The sequence below is a fragment of the Corvus hawaiiensis genome, chromosome 25, assembly GCF_020740725.1.
Source record: "Corvus hawaiiensis isolate bCorHaw1 chromosome 25, bCorHaw1.pri.cur, whole genome shotgun sequence".
Taxonomy (NCBI): Eukaryota; Metazoa; Chordata; class Aves; order Passeriformes; family Corvidae; genus Corvus; species Corvus hawaiiensis.
This window is the reverse complement of record NC_063237.1, coordinates 2,084,221-2,105,051: the sequence shown is the minus strand read 5'-3', so window position 1 is coordinate 2,105,051 and position 20,831 is coordinate 2,084,221. Positions and strand designations below refer to the sequence as shown.

Genomic DNA, 20,831 nt, shown 5'->3' with positions numbered 1-20,831 from the left:
GCTGACAGCTAAGACCACACAAACCCACTGCACCTGGCTGGCACTCAAACTGGCACTTGAAGTGCTTGGGAAACCTTGGACTGTTCCCTCTGGTACCTATTGATGGTGTCCTCAGCTGAGAGCCCATTTCTTCTTAATTTGTCTTCCTCTGAACATGGCGAAGGAAGAGGGGAATTTATTCTGACTAATTAAATTCATTAACCGCTGGTGTCCCCCACTCCACTGTCTCCGGGTGCTGCCGGTGCCACCGTGGCCGGGCACTCCCACTGCCACAGGATGGCTGAGCTGTTTGTGTTCACCGTCACCTTCCCCCCCTTCGGAATTTCCCAGCCCCCGCATCCGGCTATTGTACCCCCCCATCCGGGAGCCGGATCCAGCCCCGGTGCTGGCAGGGAGGAACCGGGATCTCGGGAGGAAACGGGAAGGCTGGCCAGGGCCAGCATGGCGGGCGGCTGGGAGACAGCACTGGGCCTGGGGCTCTGCCTCGCCGCCCTGCACCGCGGAGGTGAGTGCAGCCCACTTAACTGTGCCCCCTGCCCCACCCCGGATCTGAGATCATGCCCACTTGGGGCACCCATTGGCATCCCCCCACCTCCTTGTCACCCCACAGGCTGCCGCCTCCCCAGCGTGGCCACGGCACCCCAAGCTCCAGCTGGTAAGGACGCCTGGCGGGTGGGTGATGCAGGTGGGGAGACCCCAGAAAATCCTGTTCCCCCCACCCACAATGTGCCCTCCCCACCGCAGTGCTGCGGGACAATTTCCGCCTGCAGCCAGGTGACTTGGTGACCACAGCGGGGCAAACATTGGAGCTGGATTGTGTCCCCCCCTTGGGGTACCCTGAACCCTACGTTACCTGGAAGAAGGACGGGGTGACCTTGGACTTGGTAGGTGAGAGGTACGTGGTGACCAAGGGGAAGTTGCAGGTGGCATCAGCGCAGCGGAGCGACTCCGGTCTCTACATCTGTGTGGCATCCAATGCGGCAGGCAAGAGGGAGAGCCGGGGTGCCCGCGTCTCCGTGCTGGGTAAGCCAAGGGTCTCCCCCGGGTGGTGGGCACGTCACACCCAGCCATGGTGCCATGTCCTTGATGTCCCTCTGCAGAGAAGCCAAGCATTGTGCGGCACCCAAGTGACGCCGTGGCAGTGGCTGGCAGCACCGTGGAGCTGGGTTGCAGCACCCGAGGTGACCCAGCGCCACAGGTGCAGTGGCACAAGGAGCGTGGTGACCTGCCCTGGGGCAGGTAGGTGGTGGCAGGGGGGAGGTGTCCCATCCCTGGCATGGGGATGAGGCTGATGGAGAGCTGGTGACCCACAGGCACGAGGTGGACCGGGAACACACTTTGCGCCTCTATGCCGTGACGTCCGCCGATGCCGGCACGTACGTGTGTACAGCACAGAGTCAGCTGGGCACCGCCGCCGCCACCACCTTCCTCCATGTGGAGGGTCAGTGGTGGGACCTCCGTGGCCTCCACTTTCACAGGCATCTTGGGGTTCATGCAAGGGAATCCATCTAACGGGGTCCATCTAACGGGGTCATCCAAGGGGAGTCTGTCCATGGGGGTCCATCCAAGGGCATCCATCATCCATCAAAGGAAGGTCCATGCATTTAAGGGGATCCATCGAAGGTGGCACTTCCAAAGGTGGGTCCATCTAAACGCATCCATCCAACAGGATCCATCCAAGGGTTCCATCCAAGAAGGTATATGTAAGGGGATCCATCTAAGGAAATGCATTGAGGTGGGAGTCCTCTTGAAGGGGATTCATTCAAGAGCACCTACCTAAAGGGGATCCAGCCAACCTGGTTCCTCCAAGAAGATCCATTTAAGGGGGTCTGTGCAAGGTAGAAGTACATTAAAGGGGGATAGAACTAGAGGTATCCATCCAAAGGGTCCATCTAAGAGGGATATATCATAGGGGTGTATCATGGGGTCCCACCCCATGTCCCCAAGGGCAGCACATCCAAGGGGGCCCATCCAAGAGGGGTCCATACAAGAGATGTCCATCCGAGACAGGCCCATCAAAGGGTGTCTGTCCAAAAGGGTCCATTTGAGTGGATCCATCCAGGTAGACATCAGCATCTCCGTGTACAGGTATCTGAGGTGGGTGTCTGGGCAGGTGTCAGGGGACCTTGGTGCCATTAGTCTTCTTCTGCCTCACAGACCAGCTGGCAACGGGCCAGCAGGAGACTGCACCACGGGACCTGCTGGCTGTGCGGCTGCACCTGGACAACGGCACTGCACTGCCCACTGCTGCTGTCCAGCTCCGCTGGCAGGTCGGTGTGATGCTCGGCTGCCCCCAGGGGAGGGGTGGGATGGGACACTGCCCTATGTCCCACCTTAACTTGGAATCCTTCCCATCCCCTTCAGATGCTGCTGCCGGTGCCAGTGCCTGTGGGCTACACGGTGCTGTACCGCAGCCTATTCCCAGTCACCACCTCCTGGGTCCAACACAACGCAGGCAGGGAGCTCAGCACCATCATCCCTGCACTCCGCAGGGGCTACAAGTACGAGTTCAAGGTACGACCCTACACTGGAGGGACCCAGGGCTCAGACAGCAACAGCAGGCACCTCTGGATACCCGAGGAAGGTATGCTGTGTGTCCCCAGGGATGCCTGGGTGGAGGATGGGGGTCCCAGGAGTCTTAGCATCCCTGTCCCGGCAGTGCCTAGTGCAGCACCCCAGCACGTCACCATCAGCCAGGCTGAGACAGGGAACGGCACCGTGGTCGTGAGCTGGGAGCCACCTCCTCCTGAAGCCCACAATGGTGTCATCCGTGGCTACCAGGTTTGGGGCAATGGGGCAAGGGGGCAGGGCTGGGGTCTTCTGGCCAAAGAGGGTCCATCCAAGGGCATCCATCTAAAAAGGGAGCCTGTCAAAGGTGGGGGTCTATCCAAGGGGAGAACCATCCAAGGAGTGTATCCAGGAGGGGTTTCAACATGGGGATTCATCCAAGAGGGCCAACCAAGGTGGAGGTCCATCCCAGGGCATCTGTCTATTGGCACCCAAGGGAGTTCATCCAAAGGAGTCCAGCCTAGGGGATTCATCCAAGGGAGTCCATCCAAAGGGGGATCCATCAATGGGGTCCATCCAAGGAGTATTCACCCAAGGAGGTCCATCCTAGGGACATGCAAGGGAGCCCATCCAAAGGGGTCCTTCCAAGGGGAGTCCATCAAGGATATTCATCTAAAGGGACCCATCCAAGTGAGTCTATCCAAGGGGAATCCATCAACGGGAGTCTATCAAGGGATGTTCATCTGAAGGGGTCCATCCAAGGGGGTGCATCCAAGGGGGTCCATCCACAGGGGGTCCATTAAAGGGGGGCCATCAAGGCTAATCATCTAAGGGGACACATCCTCTTGGTGCCTGCCAGGTTTGGTCAATGGGTGAGGGCTGGCAGCGCCCCACCAACAGGACAGTGGACGGAGCCACCCGCCGCCTGGAAACCCTCCTCCCACACCCTGGGGCCGAATTCTGTGTCCAGGTGGCAGCTTTCAACAGCGCAGGGCTGGGGGTTCCCAGCAATGCCACGTGTGGTGTCCTGGGTAGGAGACGGAGAGCAAAGTGGGGTGCGGGTGGGGGTCAAGGTGGTGACATGAAGTGACATCGATGGGACCCTTGTAGGGCTGACAGCGGGGAGCAGCAGGGTGGTCCAGGCACTGCAGCAGCCTGCTGTCATCGCAGCCGCTGGTTCCATGCTCTGGTTGGCCTTACTCGCCCTCCTCCTCCTCGTCTGCCAGCGTCGTGCCAGCCAGGACGCCACAGCTCGCCACAGGTGAGAGGCCACGGGGTGGGAGACACAGCAGGTCCCTGGTGTGGTGGGAGTTGATGCACTGACAGCACCTCTTGCCCTGCAGGCTGGTGGCTGGTGACTCACGGTGGCTTGGTGGGCCCTGGAAACCCAGCTGTGCCCCCCGAAACCTCAGCAGCAGCAGCAGCCTCAGCAGCCGACTCCTGGGCAGTGATGGCAGGGACCCCCACCCCTCCAGTGAGCCCCGTGGGGACTGGGATGCCAACCCACTGCCATGGGACCCCCACCCCTCCAGTGAGCACTAGGGTTGGGACCCCCGCCTGGTGCCATAGAGCTCCCACTCTCTGCCATGGGACCCCCATCCATCCCATGTGATGCCCTTGGATCCCCAGCCAGTTCCATGGAACACTGACCTGCTGCAACAGGACCCCCGGCCCAGGCCTGGGACCCTCAGAGAGTGCTATGGGACCAGCAAAGTGTACCCGAGATCCCCACCCTATGCCTGGGACCCCCAGTGCTATGGGACCCCCACCATAGTTCCCCCCATTGCCTGTCTGCAGGCAGCAAGGACTTGAGGACACACAGACCCAAGAACAGAGGGGACAGGGGACACATGGCCCCATGGGTGCCCTGACCTCTCTTACTCTTCCAGCCCTCTCCTTGGAGCCGCCGAGCCTTGGTCCGCCCACGCCCCCCAACCACAGCAGGCTCCGTGGGGAGCACCCACCGCCCCTCAGGGACGCGGGGTGCTGCGGTGGGGGGCACCCCGGGGTGCATACCTCACCCAGTACCCCAAACCCAGCACCTTGGGAGCGTGTGCGCAAGAGAGGTGGGTGTGGGGGGCACGTGGGGGGACATGGAGGACACCAGGGTCATGACCCACGGCTCTGTGTCCGTCATTCCCCACGCAGAGCTTCATCAAGTGCACAGCACCCCGGTGCTCACAGCTGGCCCCAGCCACATCCCTGTCACTGGAAGTGGAGGCGAGTGGGGGACAGATTTTGGTCTGGCAGCCAGGCGGCCTCAGCAAAGGGGACATGAGGGTGACACGGTCACTGCCGTGATGGACAGCACAGACCCACAGCTACCAGTCTTCAGCTCTCCAAAACCACGTCGGGGCAGCACTTCACTGGCCTCTGGTGTAACCAGGTCACCGGTGACACCACCGAGGCCACCCCATGCCTGGCACCCGCCAGTGACACGGTGAGTCTGGGTGTCCCCATCCGCACAGGTGCCCTGCAACCCAACCCTTTGCTGCAAAACCCAACATGTCCCTTGCACCTGCAGGTCCCCCGCCTCCATGTACCCCAGGGACACATCTCTGGTCACCAGGCATCCCAAGGACACGTCCCCAGTCACTGGGATCCCCAGGGACACATCTCCACTCATGCGATGCCCCAGGGACCCATCCCCAGTCACTGAGAACCCCAGGGATGTGTCACCGGCCACCAGGAACCCCAGGGACATGTCCTTGGTCACTGAGCACCCCAAGGACATGTTCCTGGCCAGCAGGCATCCTAAAGATGTGTCCTCAGTCCCCAGGACCCCCAGGGACATGTCACCAGCCACCAGGCACCACAAGGACCCATCACCAGCAACCAAGCACCAGAGGGACACAGTCTTGGCCACCAGGCACCCTGAGGACACCTCTCTGGTCACTAGGTGCCCCAGAGACCCATTACCAGTGGCCAAGTGCCAGAGGGACATGTCACTGTCCACCAGGCACCCCAAGGACATGTCCCCAGCCAGCAGACACCCAAAGGACACGTCCCCAGGCACAAGGCTCCCCCAGGAGATGTCCCCAGGCACCAGGCATTGCAGGGACAAGTTCCTGGCCTCCAGGTATGCCAAGGACATGTCCCCAGCCAACAGGTACCCCAGGGAGCCATCACTGGTGACCATGCACCCAAGGCACTTGTTCCTGTGCAGCAGGTACTCTGAAAACATGTCACCAGCCTTGAGGCATCCCAAGGACACATTGCCAGCCACTGGGCACCCCAGGGACACATCCCCAGTCACCAGGCACCCTGAGGAGATGTCACCAGTCTCCGAGCACTGCAGGGACAACTTCTTGGGCACCAGGTACTCTAAGGACATGTCTCAGGCCACCAGGAGCCCCAGGGATCCATCACTGGTGACCATGCACACAAGGGACATGTCTCTGTGCAGCAGGTACCCTGAAAACGTGTCACCAGCAGTAAGGCATCCCAAGGACACATCTCCAGCCACCAGGCATCCCAAGGACCCATCTCCAGCCACCAGGCATCCCAAGGACGCATCTCCAGCCACCAGACATCCCAAGGACACATCTCCAGCCGCCAGACATCCCAAAGAGGTGTCCCCAGTCACTGGTCACCAGAAGGACATGTTCTTGGGCACCAGGTACCCCAAGGACATGTCCCCAGCCACCAGCCACACCAGGAACATGTCACTGGAGACCAGGCACCCAAGGGACGTATTCCTGGCTACCAGGTACCCCAAGGACACATCCCCAACCACCGGGCGCCTCTCGCCAGCCTTCAGCGATGGAGTCCTCACACAACAGCAGGTGGCTGAGGTCCTGGAGATGGACCAGGATACTACCTGCTGCAGGTATTTCCCATCCTCCTGGCACACCCCCGTGATGGCAGCATCCCCTGGTGCCAGCGGTACCCCCACTGTGTTCCCCACAGACCCCCGGCACCAACCACACCACGGTCTTTCTCACCGCTGCACACCTACGGCTACATCTATGGGCCAACAGCCTCTGAGCTAGGTGAGGAGGAGGAGGAGGAAGAGGAGGAGGAAGAAGAGGATGAGGAGGAAGAGCATACAGCAACGAGGGGCTCGCCAGGAGGGTCGCTGCTGAACGGCTGGGGGTCTGTCTCAGAGGACAACTTTGCCAGCGCCCGCTGCAGCTTGGTGAGCTCCTGTGACGGCTCCTTCCTCCTGGATGCCAGCTTTGCCCGGGCGCTGGCCGTGGCTGTCGATGGCCTCTGCTGCAGCCTTGAGGACACCGACGGGGATTACGGGGGTGAGTGAAGGGTCTCTAGACCCATTCTCTGACCCTGAGCATCATCAGCTCCCCGAGGAAGACAGCTCCATCATGACACCATGGCGATGCCACTATCCCCTTGCCTTCTTCCCTGCAGGTCCCTCACCACCAGCATCACCCTTGGAGCAGGTCTTCCCACCCAGAGTCCCCACCACCACCTGGGACTGGTGGAAAGTGCTGGAGGTCCCACAGAGAATCAGGACAGAGGCAGCCATGAACGGTAGCTCACAGAACGGTGCGTAGTGCCCCAATGCCAGGGTGGTGGCCACTGGGGGTGGTGAGGAGTGTCATCTGTTGCAGGGTGTTGGAAAACATTTCCTTTGCTTTCCAGGTGGCCAGGGGTCAGGGATTGGCAGCCCCTGGGCCAGGGAAGGTGGTGACCTGGGGACAGGAGGGACAGGAGCGTGGCAGTCCCCAGGGCGCAGGACGCAGCAAGGCCAGAGTCCCCTTGGCTCGTCTAAAATCCAGCTTTATTAGGCAGTTCCCCAAACAGGGGCTCTTTACTGGGAAAAGCCACCCACAAAGGGTGGGTGGCACAAAGGTGGGTGGGTGTCCCTCCTTATTCAGCGTTCTTGTCCTTCCCAAGTGTCCTTCTTCTTCCACAGTGTCCCCATCCCTCCTCAGTGTCCCCACCCCCTCCCAAAATTCCTCATTCGTCCCCAGCATCCTCATCCTCCCCAAGAGTCTGCATCCCCTCTAAGTGTCCTTGTCCTTCCTCAGTGTCGTCCTCCTTCCCCAGCATCCTCATCCCCACTAACTATCCTAGTCCAGCCCAGGCACTGTTGTCCACCCCAAGTGTCCTTGTCTTTCCCTGGGGTTGTTGACCCCCTGACCATCCCCATCCCTGCTGATCATTCCCATTCCTTCCAACTGTCCTTGTGCTTTCTGATAGTTCATGTCCTTCCTCAGCATCCTTGTCCCACCTTGATCACCCCTGTCTCTCCCAAGTGTTCTCATCCTTCCCAAGCCACCTGAGTGGCCTTGTGCTCCCTCCAAGTCTCCTTGTCCCTCCTAATCATCCTCATTCCCAGGGTTCTCAGCCCTCCCGAGTGTCTTCTTCCTTCACCAGTTGTTTGTTCCCCATGCCAAGTGTCCTTGTCCTTCCCCACTGTCGTCATCCCCCTGCAACCATCCTCCTTGTCCCTTACTGCTGTCCTTGTCCCTCCCAAGCAATCTTGTTTTTCCCAAGTGTCCTCTTCCCTCCAGCAATCCTCAGCCCCTGGGAATCCTTGTCCTTCCTGTGTGTCCTCTTCCCTCCAGGCATCCTTGTCCCCCAGCCTTCCTTGTCCTTCACCAGCACCCTCATCCATCTGTTTTGTCCTTGTCCCCCCTAGCTGTCCCCATCCTTTTCAACCACCTCATCCCTCCCAGACATCCTTGTCCTTTCCCAGTATTCTTGTTCCTCCCAACCATCCTTGTCTCCAGGATCCTTGCCCCACTTAAGCATCCTCCTCATCCCTCCGCAGCGTCCTCAGCCCTCCTCAGCATTCTCATCTATCCCAACTGTTTCTGTCCCCAGGGTTCATGTCCTTCTCTGAGCATCTTCCTTGTCCCTCCTGAGCATCCTTGCTCCTCCCCAGGGTCCTCATTCCTTGTGACTGCCCTTGCCCCACCCCAAGCATCCCTGTCCCCCCTCACGCCGATGCCCACTGGCCGCGAGCTCTGTGCAACCCATTTCCATAGAGCCACTCAGAAATTAAAGAACATCCCTCCACGTCCCCTGTGTTCCCATCCCCATGTTCCCAACTCTGTCTCCGACTCGCCCTCCCTTTTTATCGCTTCTCCTGCGGCGGGCAGGGAAACGGGGCCCCTGGGCGGCGGCAGTGGCCGGTCCCTTCGCCGCGGTCCCCCGGCGTCCGGCTGCGCCCCGAGCCGTGGCCGCGGGAGCTGCTGGAGCCGCGGGACGAGATGCTGCCCGTGGTGGAGCAGCTGCCAGACACCTGCCCGCGGGGCAGGCAGGAGGTTTTGCTGTAGGGGATGACCTCATCTGCAGGGGAGGGGACAAGGTTGGGGCTCGGCAGTGACACCCCCAGCCCTTTTGTCGCGCGATGGGTGGCTCTGGCTTACCGCCGCGGGGCGGGCGATGGGTGACCCTGCGCTCAGCCCCGCTTGGCTCCAGCTCCGGAGAGGGGCCGGGGGTCTCGCCTGGCGGCGGCAGCGGCGGCGGCGGCAGGTCTGCGGCAGAGGGAGAGGAGAGGGCTGAGCTCCCCTGAGCCTCCTGAACTCCCTATTTTTTCCTCCCACTCACCTCCCATCTGCTTTTCCCGGCGGTAGCGGCTGCATTTGGGCTTCAGGCGACTTTTGGAGATCACCCCGCGGGTTTTCCCTGGGTGGGGGATGGCAGCGTCAGCCCCCCCAATAGCCAGTGAGGCTCCCACCCACCCAAACTGGCCCCTCAGGGCTCACCTGTGCCAGGAGGGCAGCGGGCTCGGGGTGGATGGCCCTCACTGGCATCCGGAGTCACCGAGGGACTGGGTGCCTGTGAGGGGGTGCTGGCGCCATGGGGGGTTCTCCTGGCAAAGAGGGGGGTGGAGTGAAGCCAGGGTGGGGAGAGCGGGATGGGGGCTCAGTGGCCACCACAGTGCTGGAACAAGCCCTCTAGAGCTGTGCCAGAGCCAGGAGAAGCCATGTGCTACTGTCACAGCTGGATGGCACTGGTGTAGGTGGGCTGAAGCGTCACAGCTGGATAGAAGTGCCACAGCTGGATCACAGCCACACAGCTGGGCTGGCAAAGGGGAGCAGCAATGGCACAGCTAGGGTGGGGACCACGGCCTGGCAAGGTTGTGATAGCATGGCTGGCCTGCAATGGCACATCTGGAGCACAACTGGATAGAGGCTGCTCAGCTGGATTGCAGCCACACAGCTGGATTGCAGTGGCACAGCTGGATCACCACACATCTGGATTGCAAGCACACTGGCAGATTGCAGCTGCACAGCTAAACCATGACACAGCTAGGTCATGGCACAACTGAATTGCAACCATGCAGCTTGATTGCAGCTGCACAGCTGGGTCATAGCACAGCTGGATTGCAGCCAGACATCTAGACTGCAGCTGCACAGCTGGATGCAGTGACATGCCAGCATTGTGATGGCACAGGCAGATCATGGCAGAGCTGGGTCACAACAGCACAGCTGGATGATGGTGGCCCACCTGTCCGGTGATGATGCAGCTGTATTGCAACACCCCAGTCAGCCCACGGTGTCATGGATGTGTCATGACAGCACGGTCAGAGCACAGCTGGAGAGGAGGGGGGGATGGTGACACCATGGATGAATCACAAAGAGACACCTGGGCATCCAGAGCCCAATGGTATGGCCAGACCATGGTGGCACAGCAGGACCGGGTCACGGTAATGTGGCTGGATTGTGATGGGACACCCAGACCATGGTGGGACATCCAGGCCCTGATCCAGAGTCCAGTGGCAAGGCCAGACTATGGTGGAACAGTGGAACTGGATCATGAATACATGACTGGGCATGACATCCAGACCTCAGTGGGACACCTGGGCCTCGGATGACACATCTGGACCTCAGTGGCATGGCTGGACCATGAGAGCATGGCAGAGCCAAATAGTGACAAAATGGCTGGGTTGTGATGGAACATCTGGACCATGGTGGGGCATCTTGACCCCAACAGAACATCTGGACCCCAATGAGACACCTGGACCCTAATGACACTGTTGGACCATGATGGCATGGCAGAGCTGGGTAGTGACAACATGGCTGAATTGCGATGGAACACCCAGACCATGGTGGGACATCTGGACCTCGATGGGACATCTGGACCCCGATGGGACATCCAGACCCCAATGGCACGGCCATACCAAGCAAGGCCCATCTCCTACCGGGGCAGGAGGGAGTTATCGAAGTCGCGGAGGCGAGGGATGTCCTCCGTGGTGCGAGGTGACGGTGTCAGCGTGGCGGTGGAACGGCAGCCAGAGGAGATGGTGGGTGAGGATGCAGCAGTGGCACAGGGGATGTCCTCACCAGGGTACCACACCTCCATCCCCAGCCTGCAGGGTGGAAACCACAGGGTAGGTGCTGGGGGCAGCACACCCAGCCCCCAAGCCCCCACACTCACCCTCCGGCTGCCTCTTCATCCTCCTCTTCCTCCTCCTTCTCCTCCTCCTGGGTGCACTGGCTGAGCTCACTGGCTGAGGGTGGTGGGGGCAGCAGCTCTGTCCAGCTCACCACCGGCGGTTTCACTGCTTGCCCCAGCTTGGCTTTGGCCCCTGTGCCAAGGAGGGATGCTGGGGGGGCTGTGGGAAGGGCACCGCACCACGAGCACCCATGCGTGCCCCCACCCATCCGACCACCCTACCGTGCTCAGCCCGGCCACGGGGCACCTGGGGGGCTGCAGCATCCATGGGCTGAGAACCACCCCCAGGATAGGAGGTCCCATACTGTGAGAAGGGACGGGGGAAGGTGCAGAGCTCCTCACTGTCAACCTCGATGGTGCTGTAAACCGGCCCCTCAGCAGCCCCTGCTCCAAACTGCTCCGTCTGGGCGATGTAACGAGTGATGCCGGCATCTGCAGAGGGTGACCAGCATCATCAGGGTTGGTCGTGACCCCCTCAATCAGAGCCACCCAGCCCCATGCTGGCCCCTCACCATTGTAGTATCTCTCAGTGGTCCCCAAGCAACCGGCAGCACTGGTTGTGCCGCCACCACGCCACGCATCCACCAGCCACGGGTAACCACCGCCGGCAGCTGCCCTGCAAGGAGAGGGGGTGGAGGAATGCTGGTGGTCAGCCCTGAGGGTCCTGGGGAGGGCAGGGGATGCCAGGGGGGTTACCTGGGGCTGCTGCGCACTGGAGCCGGGAAGGCGACTGTGGAGAGAGATGGGGGTGAGGGCAGCGAGAGGCCATACTGGGACCCCGCAGCACCTATGGGCTTACCGGTGGGTGTGTAGGCAAAGGATGCTGTAAAGAGAGGGATGGTGGGTGGCTGATGGGTGATGGGTGAGGGGTGAGAGGTCCCAGGGGTAGCACCCCCCTGTACCAGTGAAGTGGCTGAGCTCCTTCTTCCTCCGGCGGCGGCTGTAGAGCCAAGCAGCAAAGGCAGCGAGAACGACCCAGCAAGCACCACCAACACCAGCAATGAAGGCTGGCTGCCTGGCTACCTCTGCTAAATGCTCAGCCAAGCTGCTCCCACCTGCTGGCCCCGCATCTTGCTCCACCAGGGGGGCTGCAAGTGACACGGGAAAGAGGGACACACCGGCGGGGTGCCAAGGAGCCATCCCCAGCACTGCAGCGGGTGACCCCATCATGCCCCACCCATGGGTGCAAGTTGTGACAATGAGGGTCTCACCAATGTGGATGGGAACAGGGGCGCTGCGGGCACCCACACCTGCACTGGTGGCAGCGGCAACTTCAGCACGGTAAGGGACCCCGGGGACAAGTCCCCGCAACTCTGTCGCCAGCACCGTGCCCTCCACGCTCTGGTTGATGTGGAAGCGGCTCTCATTGCCCAAGCACCAAATCTGGTGGGGAGCAGGAGGAAAAGATGGGGAACACCCATAAGGACACCATGACATGGTGGACAGAGTGGACCTGCCACATCCCTGCTGCTGTCCACCCTTACCCGGTAATCACGGATGACACCATTCTGCTCTGCCGGCGGTGGTGGCTGCCACGAGATGCGGACACTGGTACCATTCCCAGCCACGCTGACAGCTCGCGGTGGGGCGCTGGGGGCTGCCAGTGAAGGACACATGGGGTACCACCTCCAGGTTGTCCCCGGGGACCCACACTGTCCCCTCCATCCCTACACTCACCTGCTTCAGGGGTGCGCAGAGCACGCACAGCGCTGTCGGGACCATGGAGGTGATGAAAATAGGGTCGGACCTTGACCTCGTAGTCCTGGCCCCGGCGCAGCTCGGTGAGCAGGGCTCCCCGCTCCCCTGGGGCCCACACGGTCCGCGCCTCCTCCCAGTGCCCACCACGCCGCCGGTACAGCACCCGGTAGCCCTGAAGGAAGGGTGCTTGGCGCTCCACCTGAGGACCCGAGGGAAGGGTGGCATGGGGGGATGCTTGACACTGGGAGCCCTGTACCAGTAGCGAGGCTCAGCACTCACGGTCCAGGAGAGGTGGACAGTGCCCAGTGGCAGCACCACAGGTTCCTGCAGGTGCACAGCCACTTGCGCCAACTCCTGCTGCACCTGCTCAGGGTCCAGCCCTTGCTGCGTGGGGTTGGTGTCTGCTGGAAACATGAGAGGGTGGAGGATCCATGGATATCTCCACTGGTGTCACCAAGTGAAGAAGCCACATACCCATTGGGGGTCCACGGGAAACTCCATTGGCATCACTGGGCAAGGATGGACCCAAAGATTTTGGGTGCACGGGCACCTCCACTGGTGTCACCAAGTGGAGATGGGCCCAAGGGTGGGGGATTCATTGACACCTCCACCGATGTCACTGCTGGATCTCACCTTGGGTGCGCACAGGCTCCGAGACGCCGCTGGGGTCACTGAGCCCGTAGGCATTGACTGCCCGCACCAAAAACAGGTAGACAGAGTCGGGGACGAGGCCGCTCACTGTGTGGGTCTCACTCTCCACATCGGCTGCCACTGTCTGCCATGGGCCACCCGCTGCCTGGCTGCCAGGGGACAGGGGTGACTCGTGACAGGGTAGTATCAGGCCACCACATCATCCCTGCACCCAGAGAAGAGGCTTGTGTGATACCTGAAAGCCTCCACTATGTAAGAGGTGACATCAGTGGCACCGCTGTCTTCGTTCCCTTTCCAGCTCAGGGTGACACTGCTTTTGGTAACGTTGGTGACCACAGGGGCGGAGGGTGGCCCAGGGAGGAGACCGAGTGCAGGGGAAGGCAGGGAGAGGTCGGATTCATCACCTGCAGGGAGATGCATGGAGGTCTGGGGTGGCTTTGTTCCCAGTGCCACGGTGGCCCTGCTGCAATGAGATCTCCATGACCCACCTTGTACCTCCAAGGAGCTGCCCCAGCGTGTCTCGCCCGCCGGGCTGGTGGCCACACACTCATAGAGCCCGGAGTCTCTCACCTGCAGGGGGAAGAGCTCCTGCCCCATCACCCTGAGCACCCATCACCTCGGCATCCACCACCCTGAGCACCCACCACGCTTTGTACCCACCCCCCTGAGCCCCAGCACTGCTTGTACCCACCTCCCTGAGCATCCACCTCCCTTTGCTGCACCCCTCGCACCCACCGCCCCCTCCCTCCCTGCAGCACCCCCATGGGTGCCCCTGCCGGGGCCGGCTCACCCGGAGGCCGGTGATCTGCAGGGTGCCGTTCTCCAGCAGGCTGGCACGGGGCTGGACACCTACCAGGGCACTGCCATCCTTCAGCCACCCCACGCTGCCTGGGGGGTCTTGGGCCCCCACGCCGCAAGGCAGCCGCACTGTGGCCCCCACTGGCAGCACTGTCCGGTTAGCGGGAAGCAGGCTGATCACTGGTGGCTGGAGTCCAGTGGGTGCTACAGGGAGAAAAACGGGAATTGCCGGCTGGTGGGGTGGGTGTCACTCATACACTGAATATGCCAGTTCTTCACTGGCACTGGACTTACCCCCCGTCACCTCCAGGCCTGCCCTGGCCAGGACGCTGCCGGCCACGCTGATAGCCTGGCACAGGTAGTGGCCGGCATCACTGGGCTGGACGTTGACGATGGTCAAAGCACCACTGGGACTGACCCAAACACGGCTGGAAGGGATCGGGGGCTGGCCCGGGAACAGCAGGGTCTGAGAGGGAGTGGGATTAGTGGGGGGGATGAGGCAGGGGGAGGATGGGATGTGGGGGTTGAGATGGCGACAGGGTTAGAGGTGGAAATGGGAAAGAGATTGCGGATGGGGATGGGATGGGGATTGGGATTGGGATGGGGATTGGGAATGGAATGGAATGGAATGGAGTGGAATGGAATGGAATGGAATGGAATGGAATGGAATGGAATGGAATGGGGACAGGGATGGACTAGGGACTGTGATGGGATGGTGATGAGGACAGGTAGGGATAAGGATTGGTACTGGTGTGAGGTTGAGATGGGATGAGATTGGGATGGGGATGAGATGGGGATGGGGTAGAACTGGGATGGGGTTTGTGATGATAATGGGGATGAGATGGAACAGAAATGGTGATGGGATTGGGATGAGGATGGGGCTGTCACTGGGTGTGGGGTCAAGGATGAGGGAAGGAGACAGACCTGGCTCCCCTCCTTCTGCCAAAAGACAGCGGGCGGTGGGTTGCCCTTGCTCTGGCACTGGAAAGTCACGCTCTGGCCGGGGGTGACAGCCTGGTCGTGGGGCCCGGTGACAAGCTGGGGGGGCACTGCAGCAGTGTGGGGAGAGACAAGGGCTTGTCTGGGCACTCCACCAGCACCCAAGGGTGCTCCCCAGGGCCCCCCTTACCGTGCACAGTGAGGGTGCCCGACGCCTCCGACCTGCCCACACTGTTATCAGCCAGGCAGGTGTAGGTGCCCTCATCCTCCACCTGCAGCCGGCTGATCCGCAGGGTGTTGTCTGGCAGCACCTCCCACCTGGGGGGAACCCAGCGAGGCTGTGGCACCAGCAGAGCGCTGGGGCACCAGGAGGGCGTAAGGTGCCATGGGGTTGGGATGTAGTGAGGATGTGGGATATGATGGCTGCACAGGAAATCTGGGATGCAAGGAAAATGGGAGATGCAGCAGGGATGTGGAATGTGGTGGAGATGTGGAATGTGATGGGGATGTGGGATGCAACGGCGATGTGGGTTGCAGTGAGGATATGGGATGCGATTGGGATTTGGGATGCGATAAGAATTTGGGATGCAAAGAAGATGCAGGATGCAATGAGGATTTGAGTTGCAATGGGTATGTGGGATGTGATGGAGAAGTGGCAGGATGGGAATGTGGAATGCGATAGGGATGCAGGATGTGCAGAGGACAGAGGATGTGTCAGGGTTATGGGAAGCAATTCCTTGATGCCATGAGGATGGCAGGTGCTCCAAGCACACCAGGCTGGCACACACTGATGCTGCTCGGCTGCACCACAGAACCCTGGCTGGCCTTGGTGCTCCTCAGCCACCCCCCTCGCCCCCTACTCACCTTCCCAGCGGCATTTCACCCTCCTCCTTGCGCCAGCGCACCGCCGGCTGCGGATCCCCCACCGCCTCGCAGGCGAACTCCGCCGTCCCCTCCACCAGCACCACCTGGTTGTGGGGCCTCTTGCCAAATGCTGGGCGCTCTGCAGGGTGGCCGTCAGTCCCACCAGGATAGCACCCACCTCCCTGACACCCCCAAAATTAAATCCCCACGCACCAAAGACGACCAGCTCGGCCGGCTCGCTGTCCCTCTCCCCTACCACGTTGGTGGCCACACAGACATAGACGCCAGCATCGCTCTTGTGAGTACTGGCCACCATCAGCTTCCCACCGCGGATCTGCAGGAAGTACAGCTCATCCCAGATCCTTATCACATCCTGCATCCCCATCATATCCCACATCCCCACTGTATCCCACATCCCCACTGCATCCTCCACCCCATTGCATCCCATATCTCCATGACATCCTACACCCTCATTTCATCTCTCATCCCCCCTGCATTCTGCACCCCCATCACATCCTATATCCTCATTGCATCGCACATTCCCATTGCACCCACACTCTCATCACATCCCATGTTTCCATTGCATCCCAAATCTCCGATGCATCCCATATCCATACCCCATCCCCAATTCATCCTGTATCCATCACATCACACATCCAACTCTCTGCTACATCCCACATTCCCATCGCATCCCCATCACATTCCAGATCCTCACTGCACCCCACATCCTCACTGCACCCACAACCGCATCACACCCCACACCCCCATTACCTCCTGTATCCCTGTAATATTCCACATCTCCACTGCATCACCTCCACCCCAGTTCTGGCCCCCCACCCCTCACCGTCAGGTGCTCGTCCTTGTCGCTGACCCGGACCCCGTTCTTCTTCCAAGAGATGCTGGGCTCGGGATGGCCGCGGGGCGGGACACACTCCAGCACGGCCGGTTCTCCCGCCGCCACCACCACGTCCCCGGGGGGCTGTCGGAAATCGTCCCGCAGCACTGCGGGGACACAGCGGCCTCAGGCCCCCAGCCCTGCACCCCCGGGCTGTGGGGAGCATCATCTGCTTTGGCTTGAATTGGCTTTAACAGATTTTAATTTATCTTCATCTGTTTTACTTGATTTTCAAATATTTTCAGATCTTTTCATTTGTTCTCATTTATTTTCATGTGTTTCCAATTATATTCGCCTCTTTTAATTTTTTACCCATGTTTTCATTTATTTTCACTCCTTTTCAGTAATTTTCACTTATTTTCATTTATTTCCAATTGTTTTCATGTTCTTCATTATTTTCATTTCTCTCACTCATTTGCACTTATTTTATTTCTCATTTATTTTCACTTACTTTCAATTATTTTCACTTTCATTATTTAATTTCTCTTTTTTCCATGGTTTAATTTCTTTCCTGTTATTTATATCCATTTTCACTTACTTCCTTACTCTTATTTTCATTCCTTTTTACTTATTTTCTTTTTACATTTGTTTTCACTTAGTTTCACTTATTTCCAATATTTCTCACTTCTCTGAATTCATTTTCATTTCTTTTCACTTACTTTATTTATTTCCAATTATTTCCCCTTATTTTAATTTTTTTTGCCCTCTTTTCCCTTGGCAGAACAGCCCAGGAATGTGAAGTCCCCTTGCCACTGAAGCAGGCTGGGCTCAGGGATGATACCAGAACCCCAAGTTCCGCCCCCAAACCCCGCCAGGACTCACCGGCCACCTCCAGAGAAGCATTCCGGCTGGTGGCCTCCCCCAGGTAATTCCTGGCCACGCAGAAATAAACCCCCTCGTCGGGCTTTCCCCGCCTCCCGTGCAGGATTCGGAGGAAGAAGAGGGATCCCCCCGGGAGGAGGGTGCGGTGGGAGCGGGGATCCTCCCGGTCCGTCTCCACCCGCTCCCCGTCCTTGTACCACTCCACCACCGGCGCCGGGCGCCCCTCGGCCTTGCAGCTCAGCGTGGCCGGTTCCCCCTTGGACACCAGGACATCCGTGGGGTGCTCCACGATGCGGGGAGCCGTGTCCTCCAGCTGAGGGTGGGATCCTGCAGGAAAAATAGGAGGGGTAGGGACGGGGGGCTGGGGGAGCTGAGCATCCTTGGCTTGTGTGGGGCTTTCCTGGCTCCAGACCCAGCTTTGCTCGGAAGGCAGGAGGTGAGATGAAGCGTGGCCAGGTCCCAGCCCACTCTGCCCATGCCGGGGTGGGTGCTGGTGGGGAGGGAGCAGGATCGGGAGGGTGTCAGGCAAGGCCAGTGGGACACAGCAGCTTTGATCCCAGTAATGGCCTTTTCCACCCAGTTTCCAACTGGGCATCCCTGTGGAAATGGGGCTGCAGCTAAATTCTCCCCGGTTTTCCATCAGCTGCCAAGTGCTGATTTTCTGTAGCAGAGTTCTGGGCTGCTGAAAATGCTCAGTTTTAAGTTTTAAAAAGCCCCATATTGGGGTTGTGGGGCTGTTCCAGAAAAATCCCCTTGCTAGGGCATGGGAATTAATGGATGGTCATTAATGCTGGCATAATTAATGCTCACTCACAGGTATCTGTGCACACATCCCCTTCCCCTGTTCCCCCACATCCTGGGGTGGGCTGCAGGCATAAGGGGACTGCAATTTGGGGTGCCCATGGGGTTGCCATGGGGATGGGATGTGGCTGCCATGGGGATGGAAGCAATGCTGCAGGGCACTGGGTACCCCCGGGGGGCACAGCAGGGACCGAGGGAGCCGCAGCTGGGCCCGGTGACTAATTGGGACAAGCAGGGGGTCAGGGCAGGCCCCTTCCTGTGCCCGGCTGACTATGCAGAGGAAGGGGGTCCTATGGGGTTTGGGAACACCCCCTCCCCTCACCAGCCACCCAGGGCCAGCTGGAGGGGGATTTTCAGACTAAAAAAGAGGCGAGAAGCTGAAAACGGAGTCAAAATTCAGGCAGACACCCTCTCCCTCACCCCTCCTTCACCCCCACTCTGTCCCAGCTAGGGGTCATGGGGCTGGTTTGGGGACATGGGGAGGATTAGGGCACACGGAGCTGGTTGGAGAACACTGGGATGGTTTAGGAATGTAGAGATAGTTTGGGAACATGGAGCCAGTTCCAGTTTGTAGTCTGGGGATCGGCTTGGGGACACAGGACTGGTTTGGAGACATGGAGTCTCTCCTAGTTGTGTCTGGGAGTTGGTTTGGGCACACAGGGACAGTTTTGGGACATGGGGCTGGTCCTGGTTTGGAGACTGGGGATAGGTGTGGGGACATGAAGGCTGTTTAAGGACACTGGGTTGCCCCTGGTTTGGGGTCTGAGGATTGGTCTGGGGACATGGGGACAATTTGCAGATGCCATATCTGTCCCAGCTGTAAATGTAGGAACATGGGACAGTTTGGGAACAAGGGGTTGCTTGAGGTTCAGGATTTGGGAACACAGGACTGGATTGGGAACAGCGGGACAGTCCTGACTTGGAGACAGTGAGCTGGTCTCGGTTTGGGGTCGTGGAGACTATCTAGGGACACCACATCACTCCCCGGAGCTGGTCTGGGGACAGAGAGCTGGTCCCAGACTGGAGACGCGGGGCTGGTGTGGGAACACTGGGTCAGTTCCGGAGCTGGGACGTGGGGCAGGTCCCGGTTTGGGGACAAGGGGACAGGCTGGGAGTCCAGTGTCGGTGCTGGTGGGGTCCCAGTTGGGGCTGGGGGGCTGCGGGCTACTTCCAGCATCCCGGCTGGAGCAGGAGCAGGAACGCCGGGACAGGGGGACAGAAAGACCGGGGACCACGTACCGTTACCGGGGGCCAGATCGGGCAGGTGGAGCGCGGCGATGGAGCGGTTGATGCCGAGCAGGAGCGAGGAGGAGTTGGAGCCGTCGGCTCCCAGCGAGTCGGCGAACAGGTTCATCTGCAGCAGCGTCTTCAGCAGGTACCGCAGCATCCTGCCCGGCTCTGCTCGGCTTGGCTGAGATCGGCTTGGCTCGGCTCGGCTCTGCACGACACGGCTAAGACTGGCTCGGCTAAGACTGGCTCAGCTCAGCCCGGCTCAGCCCGATCCGGCTCAGCCCGGTTCGGCTCAGCTCAGTTCGGCTCTGCTCGGCTGGGCTCGGCTCAGTTCAGCTCAGTCCGGCTCGGTTCAGCCCAGTCCGGCTCGGTTCAGCCCAGTCCGACTCAGTCCGGCCCGACGCGGCTCAGTGCAGCGCGGCTCAGCCCAGCCCGACTCACTCCGGCTCAGCTCACCACGGCTCGGCTCAGCCTGCGGCACCGCCCCCCGGGTGGGGGACGGGCCAGGGCGGCGCTGGGGCGGGGTAATGGGGGTGTCCCTGTGTTCCCTCCCCGTCCCTGAGGAGCGGGATGGGGACGAAGGCGGGGGGTGTCCCGTATGGGGTGAGGGCTTCATGGTGGAGGGGAACTGTGGTGACTTTTGAGGAGGCAGAGGAAAACGGGGCTCCGAGGGCTGGAGGGAGGAGAAGGAAGAGACAGAGCAGCTCCCTGGCTTCACCCCAAATTAAGTGACACCACATGGGGCTGCTGTTAACCCCCACCCGGGACCCCCCCCTCAGTGAACCCTGAAAGGCAGCGTCACCCCGCACGAGTGGGTAACACACCCCAAACACCGGGGGTGTGCTGGTCGGGGCACGGACACTTTGGGGGTGCTGGGACCACCAGTGGCCTTGAATATGTGGGGGGCGGGGGGGGGGGGGGGGAACACGAAGGAATCAGCACATGGTGCCATTGAATCCGTAAGTAGCAACTGGCCACTTAATTAATGTGTTGGGGCTGATGTGGAAAGCAATGAGCCTCCTCCAGCGAGCCCCCTTGGAGCGGGGGGGTGTCACGTCTGGGGGAATTCGTTAGAGAGGTTCATTATGGGGGGGCTGCAGGGGGGAGTCGTTAAGGGATTTTGTTACGGTGGCACTTGGAATAGGGTGAAAGTGGGGAAAAGGGGGAAGTCGGGAGTGTGGGGAACCTGGAGGGGGCTCAGGGAAAAAGAGGAGGTGGGGAGGAGAAGGGGCAGTGGGGGGGGACCAGGATGCGT

General features: G+C 60.2%; 2 protein-coding genes across 19 annotated transcripts; one reads left to right on the top strand and one right to left on the bottom strand.

The window, feature by feature from the left end:
- Positions 1 to 34: 34 nt before the first annotated feature.
- On the top strand, positions 35 to 8,493 carry ROBO4 (roundabout guidance receptor 4). Of its 11 annotated transcripts, none has more exons than XM_048328798.1 (21): positions 35 to 505; positions 611 to 655; positions 745 to 1,023; positions 1,101 to 1,239; positions 1,314 to 1,441; positions 2,158 to 2,270; positions 2,365 to 2,584; positions 2,660 to 2,781; positions 3,368 to 3,539; positions 3,619 to 3,769; positions 3,852 to 4,039; positions 4,398 to 4,574; positions 4,657 to 4,948; positions 5,033 to 5,587; positions 5,657 to 5,827; positions 5,918 to 5,947; positions 5,978 to 6,127; positions 6,197 to 6,337; positions 6,418 to 6,758; positions 6,877 to 7,014; positions 7,111 to 8,493. In XM_048328798.1, exons 1-21 carry the CDS (start codon positions 277 to 279, stop codon positions 7,254 to 7,256), a joined length of 3,927 nt encoding a protein of 1,308 aa, XP_048184755.1. In that variant the 5' UTR covers positions 35 to 276; the 3' UTR covers positions 7,257 to 8,493. The 11 variants fall into 11 exon arrangements, with proteins under 11 accessions (XP_048184755.1, XP_048184754.1, XP_048184753.1 ...); XM_048328797.1 differs by having other exon boundaries at positions 5,915 to 5,947; XM_048328796.1 differs by having other exon boundaries at positions 5,915 to 5,977; positions 6,008 to 6,127.
- An 18-nt stretch (positions 8,494 to 8,511) lies between these two features.
- Positions 8,512 to 20,047, bottom strand: ROBO3 (roundabout guidance receptor 3). Of its 8 annotated transcripts, none has more exons than XM_048328784.1 (26): positions 19,586 to 20,047; positions 17,546 to 17,872; positions 16,673 to 16,830; positions 16,042 to 16,162; positions 15,829 to 15,967; positions 15,155 to 15,282; positions 14,950 to 15,074; positions 14,320 to 14,491; positions 14,018 to 14,229; positions 13,716 to 13,797; positions 13,463 to 13,631; positions 13,210 to 13,376; positions 12,856 to 12,980; positions 12,556 to 12,775; positions 12,363 to 12,475; positions 11,781 to 12,261; positions 11,678 to 11,701; positions 11,575 to 11,608; positions 11,391 to 11,494; positions 11,101 to 11,310; positions 10,861 to 11,011; positions 10,625 to 10,792; positions 9,186 to 9,292; positions 9,028 to 9,105; positions 8,847 to 8,954; positions 8,512 to 8,766 (listed from the first exon to the last, which is right to left on the bottom strand). In XM_048328784.1, exons 1-26 carry the CDS (start codon positions 19,731 to 19,733, stop codon positions 8,552 to 8,554), a joined length of 4,086 nt encoding a protein of 1,361 aa, XP_048184741.1. In that variant the 5' UTR covers positions 19,734 to 20,047; the 3' UTR covers positions 8,512 to 8,551. The 8 variants fall into 8 exon arrangements, 7 of the variants coding, with proteins under 7 accessions (XP_048184741.1, XP_048184742.1, XP_048184743.1 ...); XM_048328785.1 differs by having other exon boundaries at positions 11,575 to 11,701; positions 11,781 to 11,966; positions 12,090 to 12,261; XM_048328786.1 differs by having other exon boundaries at positions 11,575 to 11,701; positions 11,781 to 11,966; positions 12,090 to 12,261; positions 12,856 to 12,977.
- Positions 20,048 to 20,831: the final 784 nt, after the last annotated feature.

What these genes read in the sequence shown, in the direction of transcription:
- ROBO4 (XM_048328790.1), top strand. Translation starts at nt 277, where the DNA reads ATGGCTGAGCTGTTTGTGTTCACCGTCACCTTCCCCCCCTTCGGAATT. An exon ending in CGCCGCCCTGCACCGCGGAG is followed by an intron (nt 506 to 610) that starts GTGAGTGCAGCC and finishes GTCACCCCACAG; the next exon opens with GCTGCCGCCTCCCCAGCGTG. An exon ending in GGAGCGTGTGCGCAAGAGAG is followed by an intron (nt 4,575 to 4,656) that starts GTGGGTGTGGGG and finishes TTCCCCACGCAG; the next exon opens with AGCTTCATCAAGTGCACAGC.
- ROBO3 (XM_048328782.1), bottom strand. Translation starts at nt 19,733, where the DNA reads ATGCTGCGGTACCTGCTGAAGACGCTGCTGCAGATGAACCTGTTCGCC. An exon ending in ACAAGGACGAGCACCTGACG is followed by an intron (nt 16,163 to 16,672) that starts GTGAGGGGTGGG and finishes TACTTCCTGCAG; the next exon opens with ATCCGCGGTGGGAAGCTGAT. An exon ending in GGGCACCCTCACTGTGCACG is followed by an intron (nt 15,075 to 15,154) that starts GTAAGGGGGGCC and finishes ACACTGCTGCAG; the next exon opens with TGCCCCCCCAGCTTGTCACC.